The 17,678-nt window shown below is 42.6% G+C and overlaps 1 protein-coding gene across 1 annotated transcript in view; it reads right to left on the bottom strand.

The window, feature by feature from the left end:
* Positions 1 to 17,678, bottom strand: part of DST (dystonin) — a 361,566-nt gene that overhangs the window by 123,883 nt on the left and 220,005 nt on the right. The window contains exons 40-42 of the mRNA XM_026654897.1: positions 12,817 to 12,993; positions 6,379 to 6,502; positions 2,389 to 2,597 (exon numbers count right to left, since the gene is read on the bottom strand). Coding sequence (XP_026510682.1) covers positions 2,389 to 2,597; positions 6,379 to 6,502; positions 12,817 to 12,993 — 510 coding nt within the window. The remainder of the gene's footprint in view (positions 1 to 2,388; positions 2,598 to 6,378; positions 6,503 to 12,816; positions 12,994 to 17,678) is intronic.

The following is a 17,678-nucleotide window of genomic DNA, read 5'->3' as shown; positions in this document are numbered from 1 at the left end:
AAGAAATGACACTGATAACTCAGGTTGGCCGTATAATAATAATAATATAAGAAGAACAATAAGAATAAGAAAAATTTAAAAATCACAAAATAGAGGAATACACAGGAATATCAAAGAAAGAAATAGATGAGGCACTGAGAGGAATGAAGATTTGGAAAGCACCCAGACCAGATGGATGCATAGATTGTGGCTTGAATAACTTAATAAATGTTTGAAGAACAGATGTCCAAGATGGATGGAGACACGGAGAACTGTCCTCTATAAAAAAGAAAGACAGCAGCAGTGATCCTATGAATTATAGATCAATCATGTGTTTGCAAACTATGTGGAAACTTCTACTGGCAATTCTGGCAAAAAAGATCTGGATAACACTAGCTTGTAATGGAATGCTGCCTCCTGAGCAAAACAGTTGCACAGTAAACATGAAATGGACAAAACACCCACCTCACACTGAAAAGGAGGATCACAGAAGAAACAAAAAAAGAAAACTTAGAAATGGTGTGGCTAGGCTACCCAAAACCATATAACATTTGTGGATCATCAAGACACTGAAAATGCATTAAGTTCATCCAAAGATCATTTCCCTTCTGCAGCAATCTATGGTTAACTGGAACACTCGACTCTACCCGGAGGGGACTCTCATTGATGAGGTCCAAATTAAAAAAGGAATCTTTCAAGGGGATTCCTTATCGCCAGTGCTGTTCATGGTAGCAACACAGTGCGGCTGACATGGATGCTCTGTGAGATAAATTGTGATTATCATATCAGCAAAGTGCAACAACCACTTAACCAGTCATTATAAATAAATGATCTGAAACTATATGGACAGTCATAAAAGGATATACAGAGACTGATCACATGTCGAAAAGTTTGGTGAAGATATCAAGCTACAGGTTGGTTTGGCTAAATGTGTGTCAGCATTTGTAAAGAGGGGCAAATCAGTGCAATCAGTGGCATACAAGTTAAAGAAGGCACCATCCAAGGTATGTCAGTACATCCCTCGGCCCGTGCCGCTTCCAGCAGCTCCCATTGGCCTGGAGCAGTGAATCGCGGTAACTGGGAGTCGCGATTGGCTGAACCTGCGGACGCAGCAGGTAAACAAACTGGCCTGGCCCACCAGGGGCTTTCCCTACACAAGCGGCGGAACAAGTTTGGGAACCATTGCTCTAGAGAATGAAGAGACAAATATTTTAGGTATCTGGCAATTGTCACAGACCAAACAGGCTGGACGTTGTTGTTGTTGTCGAACAGAAGACAAACAAGACCATGTTAATAGATAGTGCCATAGCAGCAGACAGAAATATACAAAAGAAACAAGAAGAGAAGATAGCGAAGTACGAAGAACTCTGTCAAAAATCGCAATGATTATGGAAATCTAGAATAAAGATGATCCCAGTGATTACTGAAGCTCTTGGAGCGATCCCTAAAGTTATGAATGAGACGCTCAAGAAGACATTAGTAGAGCCCTGTGTGGATACAAATTTATATCAGCGGATAGAAATCGGTATCCGCTGAACCGCAGGGCTCTCCTGGGAACTGCAGTGGTGAAAGGAGCAAAACATGGAGCCACCGCTCCCAGGAGCCAGCGCCCTGCGCCAGCAGCTCCTTTGGTGCAGCTGTAGCATCCACAACCCCGCCCCCAACCCTGTCCTCCGGTGCAGCTGTACAGACCCAGACAGGAGACACAGTCACGCAGACAGCTGCGTGGAAGGGACGGGGGCGGTACAGCTGTACCGGAGGAGCTACCGGGGCGGGGCGCTGGCTCCTGGGAGTGACGGTTCACATTCTGCTCCTTTCACCACTGCGATTCCCAGGAGAGCCCTGCCATTCAGGGGATACTGATTTCTATCCACGGATATAAATTTGTATCCGTGCAGGGCTCTACATGTCAGGAGTGCCAGGTATCATGATCAGTGACCTCCAGAAGACAGTGCTCAAAGGCAATGTAAGAATTCTAAGGAAAGTCAAAGTGGAACGAGTGCATTTGAGCATTTAGAATGCAGGAATTCTGCAGAGAGTTTACCAAGCCTCTTGACTGCTAAAACCTATGGAGCCAGTGCCTTGTCAGGATTCATTGGTGGCTCATGGGGAATTTGACAGTCACTTTCCCCCCTTATGCTTCAAAGTCTTGTATGTTGTGAAGGATGTTTTTGTTTTTTTAAAATCCCCATGATGTAATACTGAGGAATAATAACAACAATACCCACCTTACTCTTAAGAAGAAATAATTACAGTCAGATCCTGATGTAAATCAGGGTAACTCCACTTATTTCAAAGTTTATTTTGTATCTATTAAAGGATTTGATCTGAGACTAAAATTATTTCTTGAAATTGTTAAACATTATCTGAATTAGCAGGCAAATGTTTACTTCAAAGAATGCTACTTACAATATTTTTACTAATGATATCCTGAATAGCAGCAGAATTCAAAGGCATTTGACCTTGTTCTTCAAGGCTCTTTTCAACACCTCCCATCCAGTCAAGCATTTCATCCAAACCATCTTGCACGCTTAGGGAACGAGTCAACGTTATCTGGAGCTTCTCATTCCGTTCATTCACAGACTTAGATAAACTGTCATATCTGCCAACAATGTCATCTGAAAGAAATAAATAGAAAGGAAATCACTAAAAGTTTTCCCTTACTTCTCATAAAATCATTGAGCCCAATCCTACAGTTCTAACTCTGTTTTTGCTCAGTCCTCAGTGGAGAGTTCTCTGAAAACATTCGTTCAATGGGCAGTGGCAGTTAAAAAAGCTAAACAGAATGTTACAAACCATTAGGAAAGGGATAGATAACAAGACAGAAAATATCATAATGCCACTGTATAAATCCATGGTACGCCCACATCTTGAATGCTGCATGGAGTTCTGGTCACTCCATCTCAAAAAAGATATATTATAATTGGAAAGGGTACAGAGAAGGGCAACAAAAATGATTAAGGGTATGGAATAGCTTCCGTATGAGGAGAGATTAATAAGATTGGGACTTTTCAGGTTGGAAAAGAGATGACTAAGAGGGGATATGGTAGATGTCTATAAAATTATGAATGGCGTGGAGAAAGTGAATAAGGAAGTATTATTTACTCCTTTATATAACACAAGAACCAGGGATCACCAAATAAAATTAATAGGCAGCAGGTTTAAAACAAACAAAAGGAAGTATTTCTTCACATAATGCACAGTCGTCATGTGGAACTCTTTGCCAGGGAATGTTGTAAAGGCCAAAACTACAGTGGGGTTCAAAAAAGAATAAGATAAATTCATGGAGAATCGGTCCATCAATGGCTATTAGCCAAGATGGTTAGGGATGCAACCCTATGCTCTGGGTGTCCCTAGCCTATGACTGCCAGAAGCTGGGAGTGGAGCACAGGGGATGGATCATTCGATAATTGCCTGTTCTGTTCATTCCCTCTGAAGCATGTGGCATTGGCCACTGATGGAATACAGGATACTGGTCAAACCCAGTATGGCCATTCTTATGTTCTTATGAGGCAGACTTCAGTGCGAACTTGCCAAGATAAGGACCTCAGGATTGGCCCCTTGACAATACACAATCAAAAGGCTGGATCTTCAGTTATGGCCGAGGAGCACATAGGACAACTCAGGGTGGGAGCAAAAGGTGGCTTAAAGCTTCCTTTTGCACTTCCCATTCCTGAAGCAACTGTTTGCAGGGCTGGTACCTGGGTACTCTAACTTATGACAGCTGTTAACAGCTCCAAAGGTCTGAAACAGCAGCTAGGGATTAGTGAAGCATAGGGCATCCCAATCCCACACTTTTTCCTCCAGCTATGCCCCTGTGCTGTCATCAGAGTAGGATGATGACATAAGAACTTGTATACCCGCTTTACACAAGGAGATGATCTGCCTTGTTCTGGAGTGAACCTCCCAAGGCTGGATACACTATTGGCTAGAATGCACTGGTTGTGTGACCCAAAGTGACCACATCATCCTGGAGGATCTAATTCCTAATGTATTAGCTCATCTAATCCATCCCCTTCTCTTTGCAATTGTTCTTTAAAGAACATTTACTTATTCCTTGTCTCCTTTAGTTTTAATGTCTCAGGTAATGATGATTCCAACTATTATTTAGAGAGACTATTCCACAGGCTAATACATGTCATTACTGGAAAGTTTTTCCTGGTAATCAGATTTTTTCCTCTTTCTTTTAATTTCACTCCACTGCTCCTAGTCATAACTCTCACTAATTTCTCTCCTTCCGTAGTGTTTACCTGTCAAATATGTTAATTAGTTGACATGCCCTGCCCTTTGCAAGGCCAATTAGTCAACTTCTTAAATTAAAATATATTTTACAGTCCTCTCACATTTTCAAATCTCAACATGTGAAATAATCAATAATAATTCCCCAACCAGCAAACAGGTTGCAACACAGTAAAGATCAATACAAGGATTATTTTTAATATGAGATTTTGAATACTCAATACTTATATACAGTATATATAAATATGAGGGAGTGAACAATTTAGATATACACCATTCTACCTATATCATCCTTGTAAATAGAGACAGGATGTTTACAGGCCCTCTCCAGCAGGTGTCCAGGAAGCCAGTGACTGTTCCGAGGGTGTTAAGAGGATTTTTACTGAATCTTGATCTGGGTCTGAGCCAGGACTTACTGATTGCTGGGAGCAGAATTCTTGAAGCTTGGAGTGCATGGGTATTTCTTCCCCTCTGATTTGTTTGGGACTGGGGTACAGTAAAGCAGCTGGACAACATGGATAACTCACTTAATTTGGGTAGTTGGCCTCATTGCCTTAAACAGGCCAAGCAGTGTAAATTATAAAAGAGTTCTAGGAGACAGAAAGAAACAGAAGAAGCTGTCCCAAGGGGCTCCTGATTCCTAGAGCCCAACACAGAGACCTTTGCAAAACAAGGTTTCTGTTTCTACTGACTGATTCTCACTGTGGCTTTTGTTATCCATATGAAGGAAAATGAGTCCAGACCTGTCCTACTTTCTAAGTTGCAAAGACAAGTACATACTCTCAGAAAGCCCAGAGATAGTTTTCTTTTTCAGCCTTTACTGCTTCAGAACTATATCTGTCCATCTACATTGATACCAGGCCTTCCAAAAGGTATATACATATCAAATATCTATCTTTCAGACAGTAAATAAACAGCTAGGAAGACAAAGAGAGAAAAATACAGGAAAAGTTACCAACCAAACTGAAAATTCACTTAAAAAATATCACAGGTAAAGAGTGTAAATGCTAGAGAAAACACCAGCTGAGCATAAGCAAGACAGGAGGTTTAATAGAAGATTTTAATAAAGAAATTTGTAATCCGGACGATGTTAAACAGATGTACTCCACTGACTTCAAGGTTAAAACTAGGGAATTAAAGGATTAAGCCTGCATATCCATCTTTCCATTGTATCTTTAGCTTCGGATACATGTTCTAATAATGTTGTCTATTATGGCAGTAATAATTTCAAAGAACTCTTGCAAGTCAGTTAAGTCATCATCTCCCGTAGCCGCCTCTTCTTCCCCTTTCTTACTGAAACCACATGTCTGTCTTTGAAAAAAAATTGAGTTTAAGCAGCCATTATCCATGTGTTCCACTATAATAGTTTCTCTGTGCCAAAATCTTTACTCTGCTGTACATTCTTCTGTATAGTATGTTACTTTACTAAATAGGTGTAAATTCAATGTTAATCCAGTTTTAACCATACAGAGTTGAACACAACCCAAATACGTTTATTATATACTTCCTGATCCTGCAAATACTTACATGTGTGCTTAATTTGAGACTAATCATGTGCTTAAAGATAAGCATATAAGTGTTTCAGGATCAGAGCCTACAATTGGAAAAACAGGAGAAATTGGGGAAAAAATGCCATTCTGGTTTTAATTTTTTTATTGTTTAAGATTAGATGTTCTATCAGTGACACTGCAATCAACAGAAAAATACTTAAGTGAAGGGGGAAAGGATTTCGCTGGTTTTTAAATAATTTTGTAGTTTTTAAATAATTAGAGTCAGGACACAGATCACCGGGGGATATTCATGATCCTCAACTATCCCTCTGTTGCAGACTTCCTGTGTGACCTTGGACAAGTCACTCTTTGTCTCAGTTCCCTGTCTGCAAAATGGGGACAACAATAATTCCTTTCTCCTGTCCTGTCTGTTTTGATTGTAAGCTCTTTTTTTGAACACCACTATGGCAATATTATTTTATTTGTGAATTTATTTTCTTTTTTTTTAAGCACTACAGTAAAGTCACTAAGTAGTGGCAACATATGGCCCAATAAGACATAGAAATGAAAAATGACAAGGGAGGATGGAACATTCATCCCTTATCTCCTCCAGCATGTAGGTGCAGACTTGAGAGATAAAAGACGGGATTGGGAAATAAAAAACTCTTACCCAGTGTTTTCTGGATTTCATCTTTGTCTGGTAGTAAAGTTCCCCTGGTATCCAAAAGCACTTCAGCAGCTTTTTTCAGTTTCTCTACAGCAACCTGGTGATTAGACACCTGCCCCTGGAGAACCTATAAAATTGCATTGCTTTAAATTTCAATACTGTTCACTACAGCTAAAAGTCACATAGTCAGCACACAAGAGAAACCTGCAATGAGGTATATTTGGTGGACATAGCTGAACTTTTATTTATCATACAAATATCCGAATATGCCTGACATGAGCAAGCAAAAAGTAGAACAGAGCAGTGGTAAGGGGAGCTGCAATAGCCTTCAGGCCATTTACAGGTCAGTTCTTAAAGGATTGTTTCATGCACACATCTTTATTTTTAGAAACAGGAAATGGTGCAACAGGGTGCAACATGGATGCCTTTTGGAGTTTGACCTAAGCACATACTCCTGCTTTTTTGCCAGACAGTTCTATCCCTCTCTTCCAGAAATCTAGGTGCCTGTGGAATTCCTTTATAAACTTACTTCACTTATCTGACCATGTAGCTTATTCCATTTCCAGGGCATTTCTATTCACTCATGGTTTCTCCATGTTCCTATTTTGTCTCCCACTTTTTGAAGTGTTCAACCACAGTGAACAATGCATTGCTAAGAATATTTCAATCCCTTCTATCGTCCTGAGGATTATCAGTTAACTTCAAAGTGTCAGTTTTAGTTTTCTACAAGGAGTACAACTCAAGCCCTCAAATCTTTTTTTGTAAGGTAGATTTCTGAGACTGGGTATCATAATAATGATCCTTATTTGCACCATTCCGAATGCAATATCATCCTTCCTGTTGCAGAGTGACCATTAATATACACAATCTGCCACCTAGGTGGATTGTAATTTTTCAACAAATTTTCACTATTAGTGATGTCAGCCACACTAGAATGTACAAAGAATCCTCCCTTAACCACATGAAAATAACTATTGGCCGCACCCAGTGCACAATTTCCAATCCCCAGCAATTTTAACAGTGGAGTTGTTTTTAAAAAAGGGTAAGAATAATTTTTTTTATAATGGGAAACATTCATTTTTTTATTTCCACCATATTTAAAAATAGAAAAACCATTTTTGCTCAAACTTTCCAAAAGCACCTTGAGGAAGAAACCAGTAAAGAAAAAATTCAGCCTGTGATATGATGTTGATAGAGTAATTGAGCAACTGAAAACAGGTGGTTGGAATGCAAATCATTATACACCCTTAATTAGAGCAGTTGACACCACTCCTGCTATAACTATGAATAAAGAGAGATAAAAAATTACTTCTGGGATAAAATTGACCCAATCTGTGATCCCTTCCTGACAGAAAAACTTTTGATCTTGTGCTAGTGTATCCAACATTCTATTGACCTCCTCTTTTACGACACTTATCTTAGTCACTGATTTCTGATGTGGAACTTTGCTATATACCTTTTGATGAATTCTTTTAAGACCATTTGCACTGCCTTTACATCAGCTATCAAAAAGAAAAACAAATGAATTTATCAACACAGTATCATAGAACTGTGCAAGGAAGAATTTACAGCCTTTGGCAATCAAGAAACAGTCCCCATCAGGTTGTATTGAACAAGACCTGGTACCGAATTGGTACAAAATTGCCTTGAATCAGGAAGAACACTTCATGGACTTTACCCTGCCTCACCTGGTGCCATGAATCTTCTACTGACAGTGGAACACACACCCTGCGTTTACCCATATGATAATGGTCTGTATTGTTTTATACTTATTGTGCTCACCCATGCCTTTAGACTGAGTGCAAGCTCTGAAAGGCAGGAACTCTGATGCTGGCATGTCCTACCTATTCTGCAATGTTACATACACTTACAATGCTAAAGTAATCATCCTTTACATCCTTTACTGATGGTACCTCTACACACTTTCAGGCAGCTGGAAGAGAGGTGCACTTTAGTTCTTTCCATACCAAAACAAGGAAATCATTCTGGTGCAGAACACACTACTATTTCAGTTTGGCATTGCTATCAAGAGGATGTCATTGATATACTTCAATATGGCAGCTGATACGCTAGCTGCCATAGAGAAACTCAAACATAAATGAAGAGGCATTTTCCTTGCACTGGCCACAAATATTGTGTTTACAAAATAAAAAAAGATAAAATAAAAAAAATAGGACAAACCAGAAGACATTAGATGGTGATAGAAAGAAAGAAAGCTTGTGCCTAAGGCACTGAAGAATATTTTGAAGAACAGTTAATCTCAGTAAAAAGATTATCCTTATGCTGCATAGGTCAGCGTCTGGATGGATTATCAACTGCATGTGTTGGCTGAAAGGGGCAGCTTTAATTTACAACACCTGACTTTTTCAAAAATTCTCTTCGTTTTGCATTCACTAATTGGCCTTCTTTATTCATTCTGGTCTGAACCTCCTGTTTTTATTCTTCCCTTGACTCTTTTGAGCCTGTGCACCTCCCCCTCCTTCCCAGCACATACTGGTTGAGCGTTCTTTTGTGCTGCAAGCAATCCATGTAGGAGTTTCATAAAGGAGCCACAGTCCGCACTTCTTTTGTGTCAGTTGCATGAAAATTGGCATTATACCGGATATAATTCATTTGGGAGTAGGGAACAAAGAGTTTAAAAACAGCTTCAGATTGTAATCAGTGTTGTTCCTACTTTTCTAAAACTCAGAAGCACAAATGTAACTAAATCAGTTTGAAGTTCAGAGTTCAAAATTTACATTTTTAATTATAAAATAACAAATATTTCTTTTTTAAAAGTATGATGATCATTATAATATCACCGTGTCATCTATCATTCTGCTCTGGTGTACCAAAGTGTCAGTTTTGAGTGCTGCCATGTGGGAGAGAGAAGTTTTTTCCCAGGCTGTTCTGATGGGCGATAGGTATAGCATTCACTTCCCAGGGGGAAGGTGACTCTATTGTGCCTCAATAAAGCCTGCTTGTCCGGATTTCTAACTAAAGGAAACACTTATCTGGTATGACAACTATTTGTAAAGTGCAAGAAAGGTAATATAGGTTCAATCGGGGCTTTCAGACATGATTATTAGTATCCTGAAGTATTCATAATTATATTATGAAATGCATGTTGAATATTCCATCTGACAGAGAAAGAGCAAGAGACAGAGATAGAGACAGAGACAAAGAGAGAGAAATTACAGCTGAGCAGTTATCTTGCCAGTTGGAAAATGAATGAAGAATATTCCAGTTCAATTATAATTACATTATGAGACAGTTTAACAATTTTTATAAAATCCTGGCTCCACCGTAGTTAATGGGAGTTATGTCATGAACTTCAATGGAGCCAGGATTTCACCTTATGTTAAGAACATGCATATATTCTTATGCATGTTCTAATTCTTTTCCCTGCTTCTCTGCCTATCATGTCGTTATCTTTTTTTAAACAGTAGTGTTGTAAATTTACACGGTAGTTTATAAAACACAGAAGAAGACACTACCCCTGCCCTGGAGGGATTTCACTGTATCTCACAGAAACACAAATATGTGGCAATAGTTTAGATATGCACATTCTAAGAGTTAAATTTTGCCTGGTTTACCACTGGCTTCTGCTGATGTAACCAAGGGCCTGAGTCCCTTAGTGACAGAACATCTGCCTGGAGGGTGGGTCACATTGGTACAAAGCACTCACAGCCCAATCAGGAGCCTGGACCCACTCAGCACCACCCCAGCAGGAAGCAGTGCTGGCTAAGGAGGGAGCATAACCATAGCCCTCTCGGGGTCCAGTGATTCAGTACATCCTGAGGTCTTCACTAGCAGAGCTCCTATGGAGTCCTGGCAATGGCTTAAAGCCAGCCTGCTTGGCAGAACCCCCAGACAGGGCCACAGAACAATCATTGCCTGTTCTGACCTTGTGGTGAATACCCTGAGTACAGGTGTCTGTGCTGGTGTAAAAGGGTCCAAAGTGCACCCTTCCTGTGCTAGTGGAGGACAATCAAACCCTTAGTAGTAAATTCAAAGATGACAAAGTTCATCATCCCTTGTACAAGGTACCTTATACAGGCTCCCAAACCTGTGATTCCACAGAGACAGAACCAGCGCCTGTGGAAAACTGCTTACAGTATAACCTCAGATTTACAAACATCTCAGGAATGGAGATTGTTCTGAAAACCGAAATGTTCGTAACTCTGAACAAAATGTTATGGTTGTTCTTTCAAAAGTTTACAACTGAACATTGACTTAATACAGCTTTGAAACTTTACTGGGCAGAAGAAAAATGCTGCTTTCCCTTTATTTTTTTAATGGTTTATGTTTAACACAGTAATGTACTGTATTTGCCTTTGGGGACGTGGGGGTCTTTGCTGCTGCCTGATTGCATACTTCTGTTTCCAAATGAGGTGTGTGGTGGACTGGTCAATTTGTAACTCTGGTGTTAGTAACTCTGAGGTTCTACTGTACTTACTATGCCTAGCCACATGAGATTCCTCTCATATGGCTCGACAGAGCATGGAGAATTCAGTCAGGCACAGATTGTTTTTATCTCACTGTAGTTAGTAAGGTCAACCTGCAGCCTGGGTTTTACCTTAACTAGCTATACTGAGGTACACCAGTGTTCCCTCTAATTTTTCCCCACATACGTGCAGAATTAATTTTGTTATGTGCACCAATATGGAGGTGATGTGTGACTCATCACCTCCATATTGGTGCACATAACAAAACTCATGTGGCAGGGGTGGGGCCGAGGGGTTCGGAGTGTGGGAGGGTGCTCAAGGCTGGGGTAGAGGGTTGGGGGGCAGAGGGGTGAGGACTCTGGCTGGAGGCTCTGGGGTGGGGCCAAGGGCTCAGCAATGAGACAGAGGGTTGGGGTGCAGGAGGGGGTGAGGGCTCCAGCTGGGGGTGCGAGCTGGGGATGAGGGGGTTGAGCTGCAGGAGGGGGCTGGGGCAGGGGGTTGCGGTGTGGGGGAGTGAGGGCTCCATCTGGGGGTGTGAGTTGGGGATGAGGGGTTTGGGGGAGGTGCGGGGGGGTGCAGGCTCTGGGGTGGGGCCAGGGATGAGGGGTGCCTCTCCCTGGGCCACGGCAGGTCCATCCGCAGTCCGGGCCCCCAGTGACAGTCCACGCTTCGGGCTCCCCAGGGGAGAACGAAGCAGTGGACCATCTCTCACTGGTGGCCCGTAGGAGCGGCAGCAGCTGTGGGCTCCTTTCCCTCCTTCCCTCCCCCTCCCCCCCATCACTGGCAGGCAGCCGATGGCTGCTACCTGCCGGTGACGGAGGTAGAGAGAGGAGCCCTCAGCGCCATCCGGCTGAGAGGAGTGAGGGGAGGAGGGGGGCGGAGAGAAGCCCTTGGCCAGCGGACCTAGAGGAGCGCGGGGGAGGGGCCAGAGAGGAGCCAGTGCTGCAGCGCAAGTGAAGTGGAGCGTGGGCCCGGAGCAATTATAAACATGGTACTGTCTGGGCCAGGCTGAGTTGAGGCTGGGGAAGGGGTGCCGCAGGAGGTCCAGGGCTGAAGGAGAGGCATCTCTCCCCATCGCAGCCCTGAGTGCCTACATGGCGCTTAACAGGCTGCTGCATGGCCACGGGGCTGTGCAGTTCAGAGGGAACTTAGGAAACTATATTGTCTTATCTCCACTAGGATTTCACATCAAGACAGATATCTCGAGTTAGTTATCTCAAATCAAAAACATGTTCTCCCCCCCCCCCCCCGCCCCCCGGGAAGGTCTTAAAGATCAGGATAGGACAGATTTTCTACATCTGCCTACTGCAAGGTTCTTACACTTTCCTCTGCAGCATCTGATATAGGTCAGTATCAGAGAGGGGACACTGGAATCCATGGAGCTCAGGTCTAATCCATTGTAACCATTCCTATGATTGTATGTAATCATATCTCAGCAGAAGAGAAAAGGGGTGAGATTTTAGAAAAAAAAAAAAAAAGAGTAGGAAGTCAGATACAAAAAGATGATGCTCCCTTCTCCATCAGCAACCACGGCCCCAAACCGCCCCTGCTACCAAGCAGTAATTATCAGAATCACTGAGTTTCCACCAAGCTGCTAAATCTTCCAGCTTTCACCCCCTCACCTGATAACTATGACTAAGAAGTTATTTGCTCCCACCCACCATCAATGGCAATTTTCCTCACCACTTAAGCCAGTTTCTGTAAAAGTCCACCATGTGCTTTATTCTTAACACAAAGATTTTCAGATAAGACTTCAGACAGTCAAGTTCAAGGTCAATAGGAGCTACATATATACATAAGATACAAGAATTTGGCCCTTAATCATTTAAATTATGTTAGTCTATTCTGTCCTTTTAACAACAAGCGATGAGGTTTTTACCCACGAAAGCTTATGCCCAAATAAATCTGTTAGTCTTTAAGGTGCCACCAGACTCCTTGTTGTTTTTGTAGATACAGACTAACACGGCTACCCCCTGATACTTGATGATTTATTTAGTTTGTTGGGGCTTTTTACCTTGGTTTCTTCTAGTTGCCGTTGGAGGTTCTTAGGATCTACTGCAATTGGCTCAGACAGCTGTTTGTTCACAGCGACTTCAGAGGTCTGGAGACCTGACAAAAGCCCAGATGAGGCTTCTTCATAATGCTGGTATTTATCTACCAGGTCTTTAAGGTTATTTCCAAGGATACCACACTAAAAAAAGTAGAAGGAAAAAACCAGACATTAAAATGTATATGAGTGGGATTTCTTAGGGATTTCACAGTAACATATTGTGCTCATAAAAAGATTTTTCTCGATCTACAGTGCCCAGTATTTCACATTTGGATGTCTACAGTTAGCCACCTTAAAATGTAGTCACTGGGAGCTACAAATATTCAGTATCTCAAAAAAAGAAACTCCTTTTCTATGTGCATAAAAATACAGATGTAGGTGCCTAGCTTCAGGTACCCAAGTTTGAAAACTTTGAGCAGTGGCTAAAGCAGTTTTTACAATAAATGTAATTTAGACAATTACTAGACTAGGTGATTTTTTAAAATAAAAACAATTAAATTTGCTTTAGTAGTAAATGGATACTTTGTCTAGGAATACTGCTGGGCAAGATAATTGTTTTGGGGATTGCCTAAACCACATGCTGCAAATAAGCTAAAATGTTAGGGATTATTCAGTAGAAGTTTTGCCATGGAGCCCTCATCTGCACAGAGATCTAAGCAGGTGCAAGAGTCGGCCCAGTTGGCCCTCTGAGACCTTAGCTAATGTGCACAAAAATACACATAAGATGACCTGACATTAATCAGATCTACACTGATTCTAGGCCTGATTCTGATCCACACTGGTTTTATACCGGTGTAATTCTACTGATGTCAATGGGGTTACTCCTGACTTACATTTGTAGAACTGAGAGCAGAATCTGGTGCACATTTCTCTTTCTGTGCCCTAACACTCTGGAAGAGCTACAGGAGAATCAGCCTAAACAAAGAGAAACTACAATAGAGAAAAATATTTCAAATTGTTTAAATAGATTCTCTGCTTTACCAGAAGCTTTTGGGTTGGTTTTGAAAAAAATACTAAGCTTACTGTTAATTTAAACCAAGTTCTGAACATGGTCATGAGTTGTTTTACCTTGTTCCTGGTAAGGAAACCCACATGGGGGATATCAGCAAGTACCCTAAAATTTGGGCAAGAGAAGACCCTGGTTTTCAGAAGTGGCTTATTTATAACAAGTCTGTACCTGCTAAGGGACTGGTAAAGTGTTCACACTTTATTTTGGTCTTGTAAAATGTGGTGTTTTTTCTGATCAGACAGAGCAGAATGCTACAGTCTTTTAAGTTAACATGCCTCACCATTCGCACAGTGAATTGTGCCAAGCAATAAAATGCTAGGGAAATTCTTCTGGTATCTATGGAGACAGTTTTCATTGGCAAAATGTTCTGGTTGCATAAAGTCATAATATTTACCAATAGTTACTTTAAATATTTATTTTGTGAAGCTTAGAAAAATGATATTCCAACTGTATCTTTTACACTTGGTACCTAGTCTCCACCTAGTGGCCAAACATTCTGTTTATCTGAAAGGAGACTAGAGCCCTTGGTATGATTATGTACAAAACAGCGTATGTTAAAAATTGATCTATAACTTGATTTATTTATTTGTTTAGATTTATACAAAGATTAAAAAGCATCTGTCCAAGGCTCTAGTCACTCCTGCCATCAATTACACAACCAAAATTTGGAAAGTCTCAATTAAAAAGACCCTCTGGCCCAGATGCACAAGAGGAGTTCGGCTCCTAACTCCCTGTTTTAGGCACTAAGCCCCAGTTTTGGGACTACCGTGATGAACAAAACTCCTGCTGAACCCTGCAAGTGCCTGAACAAACTTGGCACCTATTTTTTTGCAGTAAAAGTTCCCTAGGCACCTATGTTTCTATTTCTGGGCATGTGCATGGCTTCCTCATTCCAGTCTCCCACCTAAATCCTACAGCAAGTCACAAACCAGGGTAATAGGTGTTCGGCTGCCTAAGTCACGTGCAGGGCCCAATCCGGAAGGCAGCCTCTTGAGTACACCTGATCAAACCCCTGAGGCAAGTTCTCACAAAACAGCTGGGGGATGGGGGAGCTCCCTCAGAACTCTTAAGCCAGAGGTAACGCGATGTGGGAGACTCCTGGTTCAAGTCCCCCCTCTGCATGAGTGGGAAAAGGGATTTGAACAATGATCTGCCACCGCTCACGTGAGTGCCCTAACCACTGAGCTATGGGATAGTTTGATGTGGGGCTCCCTCAATCTCACCTGTTGAAGCTGTTGCACTTTGGATAAATAATTGAAGAGTCATTGGTTGGGGTTGGGGGTGGAGGACATGCCTGACAATAACTATGTAGTCTGGTGGTTAGAGCATTCCCCCATGCTGTGGAGACCCAGCATTCAGTCCCACTTCTCCAGTCTTAGGAAAGTATAGTTTAATGAAGAAATGTCTAAGATACACTAGGCCTTTTTTTGTTCTGAACATTTAGGGTCAAACATTCAAAGAGCCTTCAGGCTGTGTGTTCTAAATGTGCATATGCACAGGGCAGCTTGGCGAGTTACCTATATGTGCAAACACATGTCCATCTGCACCTGGGAATGTAGGTTGTGTGCATGCCCAGAACAGAGGTTCTTTGAAAATCTTGCATACAAAGTCTTTACCCCCACCAAGATTAGATTAGGTAGAATTAGGTAGAATCCAGTCTATTAATAACAGCAGCTTTCGATCCTACTTTTCACTGCAGGTTTAGTGAGAAAATGTCAATGAGTTTCTCCAAACAGGGAGAGATGCTTGCTCACCAAATGTTCAAGAAAACAGATCAGAATTTGGTTTCATAATCAAGGTGTCGTGACCTGACCTAAATCAATGACTTAGACAATGATCGTGCAAGAGCTCACTCAAAAACCATCATAGGACTCAATCCTGAAAGAAGCAGAGTATTTAGCAAGGGCTGAGCACCCTCAGCTCCTACAGACTTCAATGGTACCTCATAGGATCAAGCCTTTATTGAGAAAAGGAATGCTGGCCAGAAAAACAAGTTGAAAAGTGCTAGAGACTATATAACATCTACCTGGAGAACAAAAAGCGATGAGCAAGAATGAGTTTTAGGCCTGGTCTTCACTACAGAGTTGGGTAAACGTAAGACAGCTTATGTCAACTTAATTGCGTCAGTGTCTACGCTACAGCCTTGGTCCCATCAATGTAAGTGTCTACTACAGCGACATAATAACTCCACTTCTAGCATAGCGCTTATGTCCATGTAGTTAGAACCAAACAATGTCTGTGTAGACATTGTGTTACTTACATCAGCTGTTGGCTGTCATTCTTATCAATTTCATGGCTCCCTACTGGAGCCGTGAAATTGACAAGAAATGCTGGTAGGTTCCCCGCTGAAAATCCCGCACCTGGCTCACAGCTCTAGCTGTCACCCCTGGCAGCTGGGGAGGGGGGAAGGGGGGGGCTCCAGCTAGAGCCCAGCTGCCCCCCAGCTTCCAGGTCCCCACTGAACTGCTGCCCAGGCTCCCAGCTCCTCCGTTCCCAACTGAACTCCTGCCCGGGTTCCCAGTTTCCAACTGAACTGGTGCCCGGGCTCCCACTTTCCCGCTCCGAACTGGGTTGCCACCCGGGATCCCAGCTCCCTGCTCCAAGCCAGGCTGCTGTCTGGGCTCCCTGCTCCCCACAGGGAGCCCGGCAGCCTCCTGGACTCCAGGCACAGAGCTCCACATCAGGAGCCCAGCTGTCCCCCTGGGCTCCCAGCAGGGATCTTCGTGCCTGGAGCCTGGACAGCTGCCGGGCTCCCAGCAGGGAGCTCCGTGCACAGCTGAGAGCCTGGGTGATAGCTGGGCTCCCAGCAAGGACCGGAGAGCTGAGAACCTGGCCTGGGCTCCCAGCAGGGAGCTCCGTGCAGAGCCGAGAGCCTGGGTTCTCAGTCCCCCACACAGCCCCTCTTCACTTGGTGGAAGCACTCCTGGTGAGGACATGCAGCACCCACAGCAGGAGGGTGATGTGGACATGTAAATCTGCAGTAATTACTGCAATGGCTGTAAAACGACCTAACATCGGTCAACTTACGTTTGTAGTGTAGACATGCCTTTAGTGACAGGAACATCCCAGCCAAAAGATGGCACCTTTTACCACGCAACACTACAGCAGTAGCAGCTTAGGCCCAGGGTTAAACCTATGAACATCTGGCACAGGGATGAGACTGCTGAGCAGAGCTACAGTGACACACATATAAATCTCCCTTAAACAGATCAATGCAACGCTGCGTTACAACTGTGAAGGTTAAAATTATAATGGTGCTATCCATGCTGAACAGTAAATGGAATGACATTTGTTGCTATCTGAAAGGTGTTCGTGAGTCAGATGCGAAACGAGTTGGTGATTTAGTCCAGTTCCTGGTGAATAGGTGTCCTCAGAGTGAAAGACACAGACACAGAATTCATTTCCCTCACCCAGAAGTTAACCTTCCAGGACAGCACTGAGACATACTGGCAGGATAGCATGGAGAACCTAGCACTGCTGCTGCCCATGCTATCCCTTTCTAGTGGACTAGTGAAAGACAAGTTTAAGAGACTGTTAATCTAACACCTCTCAAAAGCAATGAAGTTCCACTTAAAAATGCACATAGAAAATTACTTCAAACACTCAACACAAATTTAAAAATCATAGTGTGATTCTTTAAGCATAGAATGGGAAACCCTGTCCTCTGCTTTGCAGGTGTAGAGGGCCCTTTGGCTACAGAACTGGTTCACCTCCTCTGAATAGGTTGTGCCAGGATATGGAGAGGCTGTGAAGGGAGCCCGCACCATCTCTGCAACACAAAGTCCAGCTCTGCAGGGGCGCTGCAGGCAATCACACA

Source organism: Terrapene carolina, unplaced genomic scaffold (assembly GCF_002925995.2).
Source record: "Terrapene carolina triunguis isolate 2854851 unplaced genomic scaffold, T_m_triunguis-2.0 Scaffold42, whole genome shotgun sequence".
Lineage (NCBI taxonomy): Eukaryota > Metazoa > Chordata > Testudines > Emydidae > Terrapene > Terrapene triunguis.
This window is presented reverse-complemented; position numbering and strand designations above follow the sequence as displayed.